The sequence below is a fragment of the Phoenix dactylifera genome, chromosome 13, assembly GCF_009389715.1.
Source record: "Phoenix dactylifera cultivar Barhee BC4 chromosome 13, palm_55x_up_171113_PBpolish2nd_filt_p, whole genome shotgun sequence".
Taxonomy (NCBI): Eukaryota; Viridiplantae; Streptophyta; class Magnoliopsida; order Arecales; family Arecaceae; genus Phoenix; species Phoenix dactylifera.
The window spans coordinates 5034382-5052475 of NC_052404.1; the positions used below are offsets into that span (position 1 = coordinate 5034382).

The window sequence follows — 18094 nt, forward strand, 5'->3', positions numbered from 1 at the left end:
GGTTTAGGGCCAGGGAGCATTTGGGACTTGGCGAACCGTGCGATCCGACCTGTCTTATTGTTCAGAAGAGGAATCCAGTCCAAGAAACAAACCAGCGTCGGCGGAGCACCGGACCCGGAGTCGCGCGCTATATATGCGGGGTCTCGCGACCAAACCGCCTGCAGAGCAGCGACAGCATTCGCGATCCAATCCGATTCAGAGGAGAAGCCGACAGGCGATGATCGAGCACAACCGGAACCCCCTGGACTCCACGAGCGGCGATCCCAGCAGCAGCAGCAGCAGCAATAGCACGGCCGGCGCCACCAACAACGGCGGGAGTGTACGGCAATGCGACCGGGTCGGTGTTCCCCCGCGGCGGCGGAAGCAGCGAGTACACGGGGCTCCAGGACGAGCTGGTGCTAATGCTGGTGTTCCGGTCGCTCAACTGGGACCCCCACCTAGTGTGTGTCGCCGCCTGCGTCTCCCGCCGCCTCCGCGCCGTCGCCAACCGCGTCCTCTGGCGCGAGGTCTGCATATCCCGCGCCCCCCGCATGGTCTCCGCCCTCACCGCCGGCGGCGCCACCCGCATCGTCGGCGGGTGGCACGCCATCGCGAAGCTCCTCTTCTTCTGCTGCGGCTGCGCCGCCCCCACCCGGTTCTTCCCCCTCCCCGACCCCCGCCACCCGACCCCGGGCCACTTCTCCCCCGTCTCCCGCTTCTCCAAGACCTCCGGTCGCTCCTTCCTCTCCCGCCGCTGCTGGGGCGACCTCCTCTACGTCTCCGACCCCTGCGAGCACACCGCCGCCGCCGCCGCCCGCTCCGACGAGGACCTCGGCGCCTACCGCGGAGTCTTCCGGGGCTTCATACGGTCGAGGACCCGGGCGTATCTCATCAGCCGGCAGGCGGAGCTGGAGTCCCGGGTGCGCTGCACCTACTGCGGCGCCCGGGTCTGGAGCATGACCGCCGCCGGCCTCGTCCCCCGCAGCGCATCCCGCCGCCTCGGTTCCCACGAGGGCGACCTTGAGTACTTCGTCTGCGTCAACGGCCACCTCCACGGCTTCTGCTGGCTCGCCCACTTATCCTCCTCCTCCGAGGATGATGAAGGTTACGGCGGCGGCAGCAACGACAGCGACGACGAAGAGGAGATTGGATAGATCAAGACATTGACGTCCGCTGCTGATGTGTTAGGTTGTCTGTTTTGAACGAGACAAAGTAGGTGGTTAGGCGATGTAGGTTTATTTTTCGTGTGCTATCCTCTCTTCTTCTTCGATTTGCCTGCTCTGTTTTGTCCTCCCGCTCCCCTGCTTCTTCTGAATCCAAAAATAAAAAGGAGCCTCGCGTGGGCTCTCTACCCTTGTTTTATGTGCTTGTTCTTGTCTCGTACGATGGGTGGCACTGTGAGCGTTTGTCTCTCTCCTGTTTTTCCGCCGAGACTCGGGAGCAACAGGGGATGCTCTGTTTTTTTTATTGGATTGGGAATTTGGAATTTTGGATACGAGGTGTGATGTGGAGCTGCCACGTGGGTCTTGATGCGACGGTTAAGTTGGGATCATCTGTGAGTTTAAGTTCGTTCTCGTGTTGTAAGATTACGAGATAATATCTCTGAGCATTGTTAGGGAATGAATGCATCCTAAGTTGAATCTGATTCCAGACATTGACACTGTGGAACTACTGTCTTTTGCTCATGTGGACCGACAGCACACATCAAGCAACCAAGCATGAATCACAAGAAGTAAACGTTTTTTTCAAGGTCCATGTTTCCATGGTATAATCTTTCAGATCATATAAGAGTGACTCCCGGGTCGCAAGCCCGTAAAGTAGAAGTTGAGAAGATTGAGACCCGAAAGGATGTTGAAAATAAAAGAAGAGGTAGAAAAATATCTAGATTGGCTTGCTGACATAGTCCCTGTTACGAAGAAGGATGGCCAGGTGGTTGATAATCCGTGTTGACATTTCATTGCTGCAGCATAGAAAAAACAATTCCTACGGAGGAATTACTTTTTTTCTGAGATGGACAATTATCCGTATTTGGCTTTTTGGGTACAAGTAGGGACGCGCTCTAGGGTTAGGTGGTTATAAGGGTTTGTCCTGATCCTAAATGTTTGTAAGGTAACCGACGCTTTTGCCTCATCTAGAAAAATTAAACCCATAGGAGCGACTGCATATGGTGGTTGAGGAGCAGTTATACAGTACCAATTGCAGAAAAGGTTACAATTTCTTTATTGCAACTCATAAAAGCTTCTTTCAGAAGTTTGACATGTGTATTTTTGAATTATTTCGATGAAATAATTGATAGTGCTCCTATTGTCAAGTTAATTTTGTACGCATACAACCCTCAATGCAAATGCCATAACTATCTTCTCTCCTTTCTCTGCACATAGTCTGAAGCTTAAGAAGAAAGAAGTGGAATAGGAAAGTTATACTCAATATTTGTAACTTTTTCTCACACTAGATTATGTCTTACTATAGCATTTCTAAAGCCATAAAGTATGATTTGTGAACCTACAAAGGAATTTATAACATTCTATGGTTAATAATGGGGATTGGTCGGATTGGATTGGGTTTGGATTGGATTAAATTCAGGTTGGGTCGAAGGTCTTTCAACCTATATTTGATTCATCTATAACCGGACTGAAAACGTAAACCAATACCCAATCTTATTACTTTGTATGAAGCCAAACCTCACATGCCAACCTACCTAAAGTGTTAACTTTCAGTTCTTTATCTAAAAAAGAAAAAGATTTTATTTGCGTAAAACCTTTCTTTCTATTATATATTGTGGAGTGAATGATTATAACCCTATTTGATTTTGATGAGCTCAAAGCAATTGAGCATATCTGATGTTATACTAATGAATTCAATCTAGTGTTTCAGCTAAATATTTGTGAATTTATGCTTAAGTGTCTCTAGCTTTGGTTCAATACATTTTGGCTAAGTTTGGAACTCAGTTTGAACCAAAGTCTGAAGCTCGAGTCGACTCCGGAAGATTACGAGTCGACTCCAAGTGTTTCAGAAGTTCTGGCACATGCTCGAGTCGACTCCGGTACACTACGAGTCGACTCCGACTGAGAACTGACAGAAAGACAGAAAGTTGATTTTCAGACCCTGTCAGCGAGTCGACTCCAGAAGGGTTCGAGTCGACTCCGATGGTTTCCGAGTCGACTCCCGACATTTCCGAGTCGACTCCAAAGGATAACAGAAGAAAGACAGAATAATATATTTCAGACCCTGCAACCGAGTCGACTCCAGAAAGTTACGAGTCGACTCCGAAGGTTGGCGAGTCGACTCCTAGTTAAGTACGAGTCGACTCTCAGAGGAAAGCAAAACTAGAAGGCAGAGAACCAACTTCGGACTCTGGGAGCCGAGTCGACTCCAACAAGGTGCGAGTCGACTCCGAGGCAGTTCAAACCAAAACACAGAGAATCAGTTTTCGGATTCTGAGAGCCGAGTTGACTCCAACAAAGTGCGAGTCGACTCCAAGGCAGTTCAAACCAAAATACAGAGAAACAGTTTTCGGACTCTGAGAGCCGAGTCGACTCCAAGATGAGCCGAGTCGACTCGAGAAAGAAATGCAGAAAAATAAATCTCTGGAACCCTGAGAACGAGTCGTCTCCAGAGGGTCGAGTCATCTCCGGACATTGGCGAGTCGACTCCAGAACGGAAAAGCACTTTAATTCAAATCCTGAACAGTGGAGTGAGTCGTCTCCAGTAAAGCGTGAGTCGACTCCAGCAACAGCCGAGTCGACTCCAGATCGAGCGAGTCGACTCTGATCCCAACGGATACACTGTCAGGAGTTGCAGATTGTGCAGAACGGCCATAAAAAGGTGTCTAATGGCTAGTTTTGAAAGTGGACTGCTTAAATAGCCAGAGTGAACAGTAATAGACACCAAGAGAGCTATTCCATTCAAACAAAAAAGGATTTTCACCTACCAAAGGCTCTGAAGAGTAAATACAAGAAAAAGAAAGAAAAAGCGCATTGAACTTCATCCAACAAAGGTTTCCTTCGCATTCAAGGCTCTCCTCTGACATCAGATCTTCAGTACATTCAAAGAGGAGACTCAGAGTTCGAGAAGCCCCTACTTCCTCTTCCAAAATCTGTTTGAGGGCTTCTAACTCTACATTATTTATATTGTTCATATTTGCTTTTTAAGAAGCTTTCCCTGTACTCTTTAAAAAACTGTTTCCTTGTTACTTGATTCAATCAAGGGATTGAATCAAGGTTGTTGAGGTTTGTTGGTGAGCCAAAGTTAAAACCAACGGTGTAAGGGTTCGATTGTGATCCCGGAAAAACAATCGGGTAGTTCTAGTCGGTGAGCCTGTGAAAACCAACCGAGTTTGTTGTGATCTCGTGAAAACAACAAGTTGGGTTGTGAACTTGTAAAACAACCGGCTGTAATCCGTAGGATTATAGTGAACTCCCAAGTGAAGCTTGGGGAGTGGACGTAGGAGAAGGGTTAGCTCCGAACCACTATAAAATCTCTTGTGTTTGTGATTGTTTCATTGTCTCTTCCATTCCCTTCATTCACTACATATAGTAAACTAATTAATCCACTTGCAATAAGGTTTAATTAGTTACTCATTAAGTTTTTATTTGCAATAATTACTTAAAACCCAATTCAACCCCCCCCCCCCCCCCCCCCCCCCTCTCTCTCGGGTTGTCTTTTTGGGCAACATATATGAAGATATACTTTTATTTATTTGCAAATCAAGAGGATTCATGTCCTGTAATTTCCATAATAGGATCTCAAGTTGGTGTGACATCGAAGAATGGAATATTTATTGTTTTTTTTCCTCTTTTTCCTTACCATAGTCCTTCGAAGATTTTAGCTAGTGACTGACTCATGTTTCTCAACACAATCACCATCATCGAATTCAAATTCCTTGCAAGCACCATAGCAAGAATTAAGGTCTTGATTCAGAATTATGAGATGGTGGTATTCAGAATTAAAAATATTTCATTATGATTAATGAAAGCTAATTTGGTTCCTATTAAATAAATTTTAAGATCAGGGAGGTCATGATCTGTAAAAATTAAGTGCGAGATTTTCATATACAATCAATCGATAATAAAACTTGTTATACACTCAAAAAAGTTTAAAACAAGGCCAAAAAGAGGGATTAAGTGTGTGTGTGTGGGTATGTATATGTATGTATGTATATACGACACACCTATCTAATCCCAACTAGACAAATGCATGATAACAACTCAAACTCGACTTGTCAAATTATTTTCCATTCTGCCATCAGGTTTGGCTATAAATTTATAAATTAGGTTCTGGTTTTGCTTTGGATATAGCTATTGTAATCTGTAGGTTTTTGTGTAAATATAGTTGAATGAAATCCGATACATACTCGTTGCAATCCCTATGCGTAGAAAAGAAAAAATTAGGTTGTTAAAGAAAACTACTAAAATATTTATAATTTTAACTAAATCTATGTAACAATTTTTTTTGATGTAGAAGATAGACGACAACTTGCATAATACAATGTTAATAATATAATACAATGTAAAGCAATTAAGAATAGATTTTGTATCCCTGCTTGTTGTTGTCTTTGGCTCAAGCGAAACAATAGAGACTAGATTTCAAGCCTACACAGCATCTGAAGTCGTCAAGCAGGCAACCTTCCTTTTCAGAAGCTGGACATATTTGCTACAAGACAACTCCTTCTTGGTGTTATTCGGTCAGCTACCTTGTGCTTAATGTTGGCATCCCAAACCCACACCTATCTATACCCACGAGCTTACCCTTGATTTCTTGGGCTCGCTCGGTGCATGGAACACCTAATTGGGTATAAGATTGTAATAACTTAAGGCTCACTCAAGAAAGCTAGCCGAAAAGTATTTTTTGAGTTCCTTGGTCCTATATAAATATCCAAGATTCGGTGAATAACTGATAAAGGACTAAACACACATCCGCATGGATCCTCACATACTTTTTCCGTTTATACTCTAAAAATTCAAATCCATTCAAATATAATCACAAGCATCACGATCGGCCTATGGTTTGCCTCAATGAACTCATACATTGCATATCTATAATTAGTCTTAATGAGCCTGTACTACAGTGTTTTCTAGTTCATATAGGTTAGATCCGTTTTAATACTATTTGTAACAATTCAAAACTTCATTCAAAAAAGTTAGTCATAAAGTATTTTTTGAGTTTCTTAGTTCCATATAAGTATCCAAAATTTTTTTAAAAAATAACCGATAGAGGCTAGATATATGCCCGCATAGGTCTTCATATACTTTCCTGCTTAAGCCCTGACATTCTCGTTAGGCTAAGAATCTAAATTCATTCAAATCTAATTATAAGCACCCCCAATCGATCTATGGTATAGTCAGTTCAATAAATTTGTGTTGTAGTGTCTCCTAATTTATATGAATTATAAGCCGAATATGCTTTGATATTATTGGTAACAACTCAAAATTTCATCTAAGAAGACTATTCAATTTTTTTAAAAAAATTTTGAAGTTTTATATAAAAGTTTTATTTTTTTTATGAATAATCGATATAGAACTGAACATGCATTCACATGGATCATAAGAGATTAAAAAAAAAAAACTATGAAAAACCACTCTTATCTCAATCTTAATCGTCAATGCTGCAGCATGCGATTGGGAATTTGCCGGCAATCAATCCTTTCTTGTAGGCACAATACGTAGTGAGTGTGTGGCGGGACACGTATGGTCAATATCATGAATGACCATTGCCCTTTCTTCTCTTCCCGCTTTCCCGGCCACTCTCAGCTTTCAGGGCTCGTTTGGTTCGCAGAAAGCATTTTCCCTTTTAGGAATATGATTCCTAGGAAACAAATTCCTAAGAAGAGGATGCCTAGGAAAGTACTTTTGGCATGTTTGGTTAACAATAGGAAAGTGACAAATTTTCAAAGTGCTTATGTTTGGTTAGCCATCCACTTTCTTATAAAAGTTACGTATAATTCCTATTATGCCCTTAATAAAAATTAGGTCTTTAATACCTCGTTAATGCTTCTTTAATGCTGAATGGTCTTTTTGGAAAAAAGTAAAAATAGAGTGATTCCCGCCTCATGGGAAAGTAACTTTCCCATGTTTCTTATGGGAAAGACTTTCCCATGAAATGTGAGAATCATATGCCCATGAAAATACAACTTTTCCGTCTCTTACCTTTGAAAACTCTAATCAAACAAGAGGCATCTCATTACTTTTCCGTTGACCATACTTTTTCCTTTTCTTTTTCCACGAACCAAACGAGCCCTTAATCATCATTTCCCCCATCCAATCATCTTGTACCATTAATAAGCCTAGTGATTTCGTTCTGTACCTTCTATCATTCCCAACAAAGTAACAGCGAGGAAAGGTCTCCCTCCCTTGCCTTTCCTCAAAACAAAAAAAAAAAAAAAGAGTATCTCGTTAGCTAAGGTCAATAAACTAATAAAAGGCCGAGAAGCCTCGCCGTCCAAGTTTGTGAAACTACTCCCATGTCTTCTGCATCATTAGCAACTTTTGGTTCTTATTCATTCTGCATTCTTCTAAAAACCCTAATTGTAAACGTGCCATAATTTTGCATCTATCAAATTATCTAGCATCAATATCAGTGAAAATATAAAATAATTTTTCCATTTAGCAAGATATAGTATAATTGGTAAATAATTATATGGTATACACGTAATTGATTTCCTATGTTTCCTTCATGATCTTTAAAATTAAATTTATCTTAGGAATTGAGAAAAAAATATAATTAGAGGTGCGCCTATGCCAAAAATTTTGGATACTGTGAGAGAGATGGGAGATTATGAATGCATAAGAAGGTAGAACCAAGTAGACAAATTGTACTATTTTAAATTTTATATAAAAAATTAATTATTACTTCTAAGGAATTTAATTTTGGGAGGCACTAAGTGGATAAATTGTACTATTTTAAACTTTATTTTTATTCAAAGGAATTTAATTTTTTTTGGGGGGGAGGGAGAGGGGTAAAACTAAGTGGAGAAATTGTATTATTTTAAACTTTTTGTAAAAATTTAATTATTATGAATTTAATTGTGTGTGTTGGGGGTGTGTTGTGAAAGATAATAAGAGGAAAAGAGCAGAGATATTAGTAGGTGGTCAGGAAGGATGGAAGGGGTGGGGGAAGTGGAATGTGATGGGTCACAAGAGAAGAGAGAGAATGTGAGGTGATCTCTCTCTCTCCCCAATTCAGTTGATTTGGGTTTAAGGATTCCAACGAATTTAATCTCTAATGTGATGGAGGGAGATGTTTAATCTCCATTCTTTATGCGAAGAAATATAGTTCCTAATACAACTCTTAGTTTATTAAAAAATAAATATTTAAATATTAAAAATATAAATATATGTTGAGGAAAATAACAGTCATTATAATTATTAGTAAATAACAGCTTCGGTAGGGCTCGCTACATTAGAATAACATGCTCATAGAACTTTGGTTGCAAGGGAAATAGCTTACTGAACAACCATTACATTCCAATAGCCACCAGAGATAAAAGGACTACTTGGCTCACCATGTCCTCTCCTCCAGCAACTGCAGCAGTTGCTGTGAGAATTAGCACTCTAACCCTGATATCCTTCCACTCATAAAAGAGCAATCACCAGGGAAGTCCCCTGCCATGGAAATCCACAGAATGCCTACTGGCTGAACAATATGTTTTGGAGACTCTCATAATTTAGGGGTGGCAATACTTATCCAATTAACCTATCAACTTGTTATTAGTCGGATTAGGTTACCTTTAAATCTAGAGTTTAGACCCATTTCGAGTTCAGGTTGACAAATTTTTAATCTGTCTTGCATTCGATCCGATCCAACTCAATTGCCACCCCCATTCATGATCAAGTTCACACTTGATTCGTTCGACTGCATGGTGAGTGTGTCCTTAAAGCCATCCATCTGCGGCACCATGTTCAACCTGGAGCACCAGTTTGGTGCTGCAGTTGTAGGAGGTAGCTGGGAGCCCAACGTAGTTAGCTACGTCACTGCCTTACATGGGCAGTAGAAACACGGTTTAGATTGGTGTGGATTTAGAGCTACCTCAAGCTGCCAAACACCTACCTTTCATTTGCCATCATAACATTGTCATGGCCACCATGAACGACAGGGAGCCTAAATGCTGAAGGCTGCTTGGACCTGCTGTCAACCAGCAGAGGCTCAGATAATTAAGAGTGATGCTCAAGATTGCTATCTTCAGACTAATTGGAAAGAATCCTCTGATCTGTAGCCAGGGGTTAAATAGGCCACTTACTGTGATTAATTCTTGCATACCTTTGTTTATAGTTTTTTCACTTTGTTGATTCAGATTTCATATCAAGGGCTTTGAAAGAGGATAAAAAGACCTAAGGGAACAAGGATGAAAACTATGAGAAAGGATTTGTTGAAAGGTTTCTTCGGATTCTGCTGTCGAAGGCTGTTGTTTTTTTTTTTGGTGCATCGGCGCCTCACACACAACGGGTGTGAGTGTAGCCCAAAAAGTCAGAAAGAAGCAAAACTGCAGAGAGTCTAGAACCGGGCTACATGCGTCTCAGATAACATCTCCGGAATATTAGGCCACATAGGAGGCCCCCAGTCCACAGCACAGTTAGCCTCCCTGTACACATGAATAGCCCGAAATACAATACAGTCGCCCAGAAGGCGGCGAGTATCCTGAATCAACCGCATGCTCCCATCAGACCGCCTAGAGCTCAGGATCTTCTCGATCACCGTGGTAGCATCCCCCTCAAGAATGATGTGATCCGCACCCAGCACCTGTCTCGCATAGGAAACACCCTCTCAAGCAGCTCTAACCTCGGCCCCGACAGGGGTCTGGTCGAAGGCTGTTCATATTGGTCCTTTTGTCTTTGCATTTGTGAAACCTTAGACTTCTCACTAGTCACTAGTAGGAAACTAAAAACTAGTATCCGATACAAACCCTAAACATATCTAAGTATGATGCATCTAAGTATCATGTCGAATACGGTATCAGATATAGACAATATCCAATTTGAAGCATCTGTGCTTTCTAGCTGGCTATACTAGGAAGCTTCACAATTACATATAATCTTGCGTTTTAGTTACAACTCAACGTACAATAAAACCATAAATCAAGCAGTAACAGCCAGTTTGAATCTGCTCATTCATCCCCACGCCGCTCGTCGATTCTAGCAGCTGCACCTAAACGCAACCAAACAAAATAAATGTAGCTGGAGTTGTTGTAGCTCCAGCAGCATGCAACTCCAATGCAACCAAACAAATAAAAGTAGTCTGGAGTTGCTGTAATTCAGCGGCATGCAATTTCAATTGCTAAGCAACTTTGGTCATGACAAACCAATGATACCCGAGTGAATGCAAGCATAGTATTACGAATAAATGTTTTTTTGCACATTATTAACATTAAAAAAAAAAGGTCAAGCAAAATATTTAGGGAGAATTCTTATAAATAATAAGCTACTCTTTTCTCAAGAAGACAAATTTATTAAAGTAGCCACTTTTCATTAACGAGCCAACATGAAGAAGACATTGATCCTTTCATTTCTCTGATAGAAAAGCAACGATATTACAAGCTAGAGGAGAAACATTAAGAAAACCACAAAAACTAACGTTACTAATACAAGATGGTATATTTTGTAAATGAAAAAAATAGATTTCTCATTGAAGAACAGTATAAAATTTTTCAGGCAATAGTAGTGTCTAAATCCATACAATTCACTTAATTTTGGAATTTTTAATTGAAGTCGGCAAGCGATTTGCTGACTTCACTTAAAAATCCCCAAATTTTTGAAGCCACGGTCGGACCTCTGTTTCGTTCGAAACAGAAGAACCAGTTGCGGCCTCCGCCGGCCCCCGCGGCCCTTCCTCTCTCTCCCTCCCCCGCTCTCTCTCTTTCTCTCTTACCTTCTCCTTCTTCAGCTCCGGCAATGGGTCTCGTTTCCGTTGTCGAAACCATACACTGATACGGCTCGGGACAGCCGGAACCGCCCGGTTCGGGACGGTTCTGCCGACCTCGATAGAAATTTTAAATTTTCAGTGTTTTGCCACATGAGTGTGTGTGGCATAGCATGACTTGGCAAGGTTCGATACATAGCGATGATTACAAATGTAATATGGCACACGTAGGCGTATTCTCTCATATTGTCTTGCAACCCATTTGCTTTATTTGAATTCTTATCTTTTATATTGTCATATTTATTTTGAGTCATTTAACTTGATTTTCTTGCATATTTAACATGTGATATTACCATTTATGCACCTAAGAGACTACTGTTTTGTGTTTTGACCATTATGGCTTGAATGGTTTAATCAACTAGTCATTTATTCTACAATGTGTTATTCATTCCATCATTGAGTGGCCTAGAACAACTATGAAAATGGGACATTGTCTCTAAGATTGAAAAAAAATGAGCTCTCTCTCTTTTTCATCTCTCTGCTATTGGGTTTTGGGTGATTTTGGAATACTGTTTGGGTTCGAGTATCACCTACTGTACGCACACTTCGTGGGAGGATCATTGTACCTTGGAAGAAAGCCTCCAAGTAAACCGTGCACCAGTGGGGCGAATCTTTCTCTAAGACCACCTTAGGGCATGCCTCGATTGATAAGCATTTTTTCTCCTTTTTATATTACTACATTCTTACTAGCCTTTCCCCTACTTTATGTATTATTTCCTACATACTAAGCCTCCAAGATATGTTGAGAATTGAAAAAAAAAAGATAAGCTTATTTAACTTTATGTTCTTCATTATATGCCATTGATGTCATTTCTAGGCCTAGCAATGGCTATATAGTTTAATTATAAGTTTCTAACTAGAACATCTTTCAAAATATAAACAGGGCTAGTGAATTCATTGAATTTAAAGAATTTGAAAGACAGACTATAAAATGATGTAGGAACGACATTTAAATGAAGAAGGGGAAATTATTAATATAATGACAAGCTGGCAACAAGACCCATTTATGATGTGTGACACTTTATCTCTAAGAAAATACTTGTTGCAACCCCTTACTGATAAGCTCCCTTCCCTGCCCCCCAACTAGTTAATGTAGCTTCCATATAAGACATCCAGACAAAAGATGAGATGCTACCTTTTCTACATTGTGTATTCTTTGCAATATAGTGTCCAACCATCAACTATTGCTATGCCAGCTATCAGCGACTCTCCCTCAACAAACTCTCAACATCAGAAATAACAAAAACATAAGCAATAATGACTACAGGTGTCAGCCCAACACCAAAATTATTCTCTTCTTCCTCTTATCACTTCCCAATTTTATCATAATTAGTTTATTTCCAATTTGAAATGAATGATGTCTCCAGCCAAGCAGTTAGATTGTCACTAAGAAATACTGCAAGCAGAGTTACCCAGATACCTTCTATTTTATGGTTATAACGGAAGCTCAATGACAAGATTATTCTCTTTGTTCTCTCAAATTCCCTTTTTTAACATAACTAGTTGATTTTCAATTCAAACTGAATCAAGTTGCCAACAAGAAATGTCAGTGTGTAAGGCAGATTCTCGTTCTAGAACAAGATTGGAAATTGGAAACCATTTTATTGCTCAATAGAGACCCATAATGTAAGAGTACCTGCCCTGTGGTTAATGAATGTAAGGAATAGTTCGATGGTTCGAAAGAAAATATGGTCTTGCTTGGAGGAAGAAGTGTTCTTCTAAAGATGGTGCAACACAATCAGAGTAATCAAATTCAATTAGAAGAAGAGAAAAAGGTTTGCAATCACTTAAGGCAGGCTGAGTTATGACTCCCTTAGACAGAAAAACTTCGAACAGTAAGTTACAGCAAGGAAGCCTTGTGGTTTCAGGTGACAAGAAGAAAATAGAAGTACGTGAAGAGGCACAATTTGTGTGTTTTCCTTGGATGATTTTTATTTTGTCGGGTAAGAAGGGTTCTCAAACAAGTGCAGCTTCAGAATAAAATTTTGTCTTTTCAATGTATTGGATAAAGTGAGCATCAGGAAAGCCACAGAGACTGCTAGAATTTAGAGAAAGGATAGATAACAAGGGTAAGAGTGCTGAGATATTAGGTGTATGTCCACAAACTTTCAAATTGCTTCGCATAGAAACTTTACCAATTTAAGGTTAGGTATTGCGAGACCTTGATACACTGTTTGCCTTACCCAGATATTCATTGCAATAAGAATAATAGACTAAATGTTATATTTGTTGTAATGTGGCAAAACAGGGAGACCATGGAACTGAGTTTTGCTCCAAAAAGACCTGGATTGAGTATTCAGGTCTCTTGGAAGTTGGATCTTGAAAGACAGCACTAGAAGTTCAAAAGAGAGCTGGAATATAGAATAGATTGGGAAGACAAACCCTTACCTTGCTTATACATATTCAGAGGGAAAAAATTGCATCACATTAGCAACCACATTAAATCCATAACCATTTTAAAATCACGGATTGAGGAACTTGAACATGCTGTAATAAGAATGCATTGCAGGGATACATACACCATATCAATCATGCCAATCACTGGCACAGATCAATTGAAGGAGGCATAGACATAGTCTTGGCACATGCAAATATATATAAGCGAAAGACAAAAGCACCCAAAAAACAAACTGTTTGTCTTGCAGAATAAGAAATGGAATTGCACTAACTACAAGACTTTTTCATCTACCAATGGAAAAAGTACAGCTTTTCAAACCTGGTTGAATCTACTGCTAACTTGTAATAAGGGTCTATTGCAGATATTTGTGCAACTAGATGAACTATTGAATAGAACAAGAAGTAAACCAAAGATTGCAACTGCCTCACCGAGATAATCTGGCATAACAGAGAAACATTCAATCCTTCGCCTTTTTTCCCATCAGACTCCTCAAGGGATACCTCCAAATGAATTCAATTGCCCTGCCGCATTGTGTAGCCAAAGCAGACAACCTTCCATGGCAAAGCTCAGATACTGATAGTGCCAATGAAGATCATTGCCATCTCCAGCTCCTCTTTAAAATTCTCGTTAGAACAGCGAACAACTACTCGAAAAACGAAAAAACTCTAAGCTTTGGGCCTTCTGAACTCAAACCAAATCTCATAGTGGTTAAACAGCAAGCTATCATGGGTGTGCTTTCCAACATACTCCAATCCCAGCTTCTTCAGCCGTCTTGTACACTCATCACCGCCAAGTCTCGAGCAGAACTTGATGTTGTGGGAGACAAAGATCCGACCTTTCTGGGGCTTTAGCCTGTCCACCAGCCTCTCCAACCCGACCCAGACGAGAGAGTCAGGCATGTGGAGGAACACAGCACTGGCATAGATGAGATCGTAGGAAATGCCATCGCCGAAGCGGGTGAACTCCATGTCGTCCCCGCGAAGGATATGCGGCCGCTTGTGGAGGAGGCCCTGGGAGGGGAGCTCGTAGCGGAGAGCGGCCATGAGGGAGAGCTCGTCGCGCTCGAGGCAGTGGAAACGGGCGGGGTCGAGGTAGCGGATGAAGTGGAGACCGACGCGGAGAGTGCCGCAGCCGATCTCCAGGACAAGGTCGGAGGGGGCAAGGGCGACGGCATCGGCGAGGAACTCGAAGATGTCGTGGCCGCCGGCCCACGGCTCGCCGTAGTTGCTGTGGTGCTCCTCCACCAGGAGCTCGCCGGGGCAGGGGAGGGCGGTGTGGTTGCCGGCATCGTCGCCCACGTAGTGGGAGATGCCTTTGAATCTGTAACCGAAAAAAAAGGTTTCGTAGGAGGATTTGCACCAAAGAGAGCGAGGGGAAGGGAGAGACGGCATGATGACTTACCGGCGGAGGTCTTCGAGCTGCTCGGCGCGGGTCCGGGGGTTGATGCCCTTGCGAAGGGAGTGCCAGGCGGCGGGGGAGGAGGGGGGTTCTTGGATAGAGTTGAGGCTGAGCTGAGATTTGAGCCAGGCGATGTCCTCCGGTGTCGGGGAGATCCGTTCCCGGGATCTGGGGTTGGAGATAGAGGGGGTAGCGCCGCCGCCTCCGGCGGCGATGGTGGAGATGGTGGTTGTGGGGCAGGAGGAGGAGAAGGAGGGGGAGAGGGAGGGAAGGAGGAGGAAGAGGAGGAGGGCAGTGGTGCAGGACACAAAGAGGAGGAGGACGGGGACGCTGACGCCATTGGAGGTCGGAGAAGCCATGGGAGGAGGGTGGGCAGAGGTGGAGAGGATTAGAGATCTAAGGACGCAGGTGGTGGTGGTGTTCGGCCGCCGAGGTGTTCGACGGCGGGCCCGCTACCGTGGGCGCACCAGTACGTGCGGCGACACCAACACCGACAGATGGGCTTCGGTGCGGAAGTACATGGACATCCCGTTGGACGCCCACCTTGGTCCTGATCTCCGGCAAAAGGTTCGAAACAACTACCGATACTCAGTTTTACTTCCACCGGCTGATATCTCGCACTTGTACACATGGTCATTTATTTATTTTATTTTATTTTATTTTATACATCAACGATTGGGATCCTTGGTTTGATGATGAACCAAGAGATGCTTCGGCTAGGTGACCGGCTAGATCCAAAAGGGCACCGGCGGCATGGGCCACAGATTGGGTAGCCTCGTATGTGGCCAGTCACTCCAAGAGAGCTCTATGGGTTAAAAAAAGAGAGTTGTCTAGAGCGCTCAGTGATTTACTATTTTTTGGCATTTTTAGATGTGGCCGTATCAGAATTATATGGAACATTTATTTTAGAAAAAACAATTCAAAAGATAATGAAAATTAAAAGACTGCCCGGCCCTTAACAGAGTGAAAGGAGCCCTTGATTTCATAATATTAGCATAGAAGATAGAAGTGTTTCTTACCACCTTCACTGATGTTGGCTTAAGTGATTGAAAAATTCGTTCATTTTGAGCAATCCACAGCTGCTAAACCATGTAAGCCAGTATAGCCTGCTTCTCCCTCTTTACCTAAATAGTGGATAAAAGATCCAGTAAAGCCGGCAAACAGGTGGGTTGAGAGACCTCAATCCACATTTCACTAAAGTTGCTGCCAGCATAAAAAAGCAAAGGGGCAAGAGATAACAATATGCTGGCAATCCTGTATTTGGGAACAAATATCACAAATTTGCGGCTCCGAGGAGATCAGACCTCTCTGATGTGACAAAGATTTGCATGAAAGTTTCAGATAAACAAGCTTCCACCAGAAAACTCTAGTTCTTATGGGAACCTCTAATTTCCAAACACAAGTACAATTTAGATCAAGATTCGCCATCTCAGTACCGGATCCTGTACCGGTGCCATACTAGTACAGTCTCGGTATGATACAATGCAAATTTTTTTTGACGCACCGAATATCGGTACACCATCCGTACTAGATACCGATATCGAATTAGTACGGTACAGTATGCCCTATACTGCTTGGTTCGGGTCAGGACGGGTGTACCATGATCCAAATTACATATTGGTTGCATATAATTATGCAGCAAAGATGAAACATCTTTGAGAGGCACATATTTGAGTCTAGAGGGAATCCACCCCAACTGATTAGAATATCTACCTTGCGCAGGGGAAATTTGGCTGATGAGATCCATCATATCAGCACTAAACAAAGTAGCTAGAATGGGGATATCCCACTGTTTTTCAGCAGTAAGCAAATCAGCCACAATAGAATCCAAGAGGTCAACATTTATGCCAATAAACCTAGGCCAGTGGCTTATAGGAGTCGAAGATGCCAATGTCCCACAAGAAATGAAATTGAGCCTGAAGACTATATTTGCATAACATTCCCCAAATGGCTGAGCACCCTTTAGGTCTTTCATAGCCAAGCCAAGAACACTTAAATTTATAAATTGCATGCACAGCATCGGCCCACAAGGACTTCAGCTGAAGAATCAGTTGGGCAGTAAGCTTAAGGATTAAAGCATGTTGCCTATTATAGATTGAAGGTTTACTCGGCCCCTCTCTACTCTTAGGAGTACACACAGAAGCTTTTCATGTTCAACTGGATGTCCTTGTAGGTCTGTATTTTTTAGGTTTCTTGGTCTTGTATAAGTATACAGAAGCGATATTCTGACCTTACATGAACACTCTCTGGGACAAAGAAATCATGCGAGACATAATACTTTGCATCCTATTGGCTAATATTTTTACCATAATTTTGTGGACAGTGTTGCATAAGCTAATCGGGCAAAAGTCCATAACTTGCATTGGATTAACTTTTTTTTGGAATTAGAGTGATGTATGTTTGTTTCCAGGAGTTTGGCACTGAGTCAGTCCTAAAAAAGAATTTGATGGCATGGATCACCTCACTTTTAATAATTTCCCAGAACTCCTCGAAGAAAAAGGGTTGAAAACCCATCTGAACTAGGAGCTTCATCAGGATTCATGCTTATAATTGCTTCCTCTATTTCATCCTCAGTAACAGCACCTATAAGCATTTCATTTTGGAAGGAAGTAACAATATTCCCATCTGTAAGAAGTTTATTTGAAATTTGAGAACAACCGTTACAAATCTTTATTGCCTGGTCCTTAAAGTCTTTCCCGTTGAAGAACTCAGCGGCTATCAACTTGATTTCTCTACCAATTGAAGAAATCAACGGACGGCGGTTTCAAAACCATCTTGAATAAAGAGACGTTGGGCTCCAACATCTCTTTGGGTGATGCCCAAAAAGTAACCGAGAGGGAGAGAGACAGGTGCTCTGATTCTTATCTTCCTAGCGGTGATATTTTTTTGGTTTTTCTTTACAGTTTCAAGCAGAAAAATAATAATAAAAGAAAGGCCTTTCAAGCCCTGTTTTCTTTCTTTCTTCCATCCTTTCATCATCTCCCACAAAACTATCGTATACGAGCATACAAAAAATATCCTGCCGAGTTCAAAAGAATTTGTAGTACTGTGCACGTCTACAAATTCAACCGTCCGTTGTATTTTGGGGAGGGATCGCCAGAATCCAGTGCACGTAAGGAGGCGAATCTCTTTCAAAAACAGTGACTACACGCCTCGGATCGATTACAGGTTCTATTTATTTTATTATGGATCGAAAGAAAACGACGTCGAAGAGATACGCATCGGAACTGGTTATTTCAGTGAAATTAAATTACTTGTGGTTTATTTGAGTTCTTTTGAGGCGATCTATATTTACATCAATTTTGAAAGAGATATTCGTTTTCCGAAACACAAAGATGGATAAATTTAAGAACTCATTAAACAATATCTTGAAACCTGAGTCATTCGACGAAAAGAATTTTGTTAGAT

General features: G+C 41.9%; 2 protein-coding genes across 2 annotated transcripts; one reads left to right on the forward strand and one right to left on the reverse strand.

The window, feature by feature from the left end:
* Nucleotides 1–221: 221 nt before the first annotated feature.
* Nucleotides 222–1631, forward strand: LOC103698374 (EID1-like F-box protein 3; the record flags this gene model as incomplete). The annotated part of the gene is made up of 1 exon (XM_008780372.4): nucleotides 222–1631. A coding segment is annotated over one exon (912 nt), but the record flags the coding sequence as incomplete, so codon positions are not given.
* An 11788-nt stretch (nucleotides 1632–13419) lies between these two features.
* LOC120112865 lies at nucleotides 13420–15304 on the reverse strand. Its single transcript, XM_039132840.1, has 2 exons — nucleotides 14690–15304; nucleotides 13420–14608 (listed from the first exon to the last, which is right to left on the reverse strand). Exons 1-2 carry the CDS (start codon nucleotides 15043–15045, stop codon nucleotides 13954–13956), a joined length of 1011 nt encoding a protein of 336 aa, XP_038988768.1. The 5' UTR covers nucleotides 15046–15304; the 3' UTR covers nucleotides 13420–13953.
* Nucleotides 15305–18094: the final 2790 nt, after the last annotated feature.

What these genes read in the sequence shown, in the direction of transcription:
- LOC120112865 (XM_039132840.1), bottom strand. Translation starts at nt 15,045, where the DNA reads ATGGCTTCTCCGACCTCCAATGGCGTCAGCGTCCCCGTCCTCCTCCTC. An exon ending in CAGCTCGAAGACCTCCGCCG is followed by an intron (nt 14,609 to 14,689) that starts GTAAGTCATCAT and finishes TTTCGGTTACAG; the next exon opens with ATTCAAAGGCATCTCCCACT.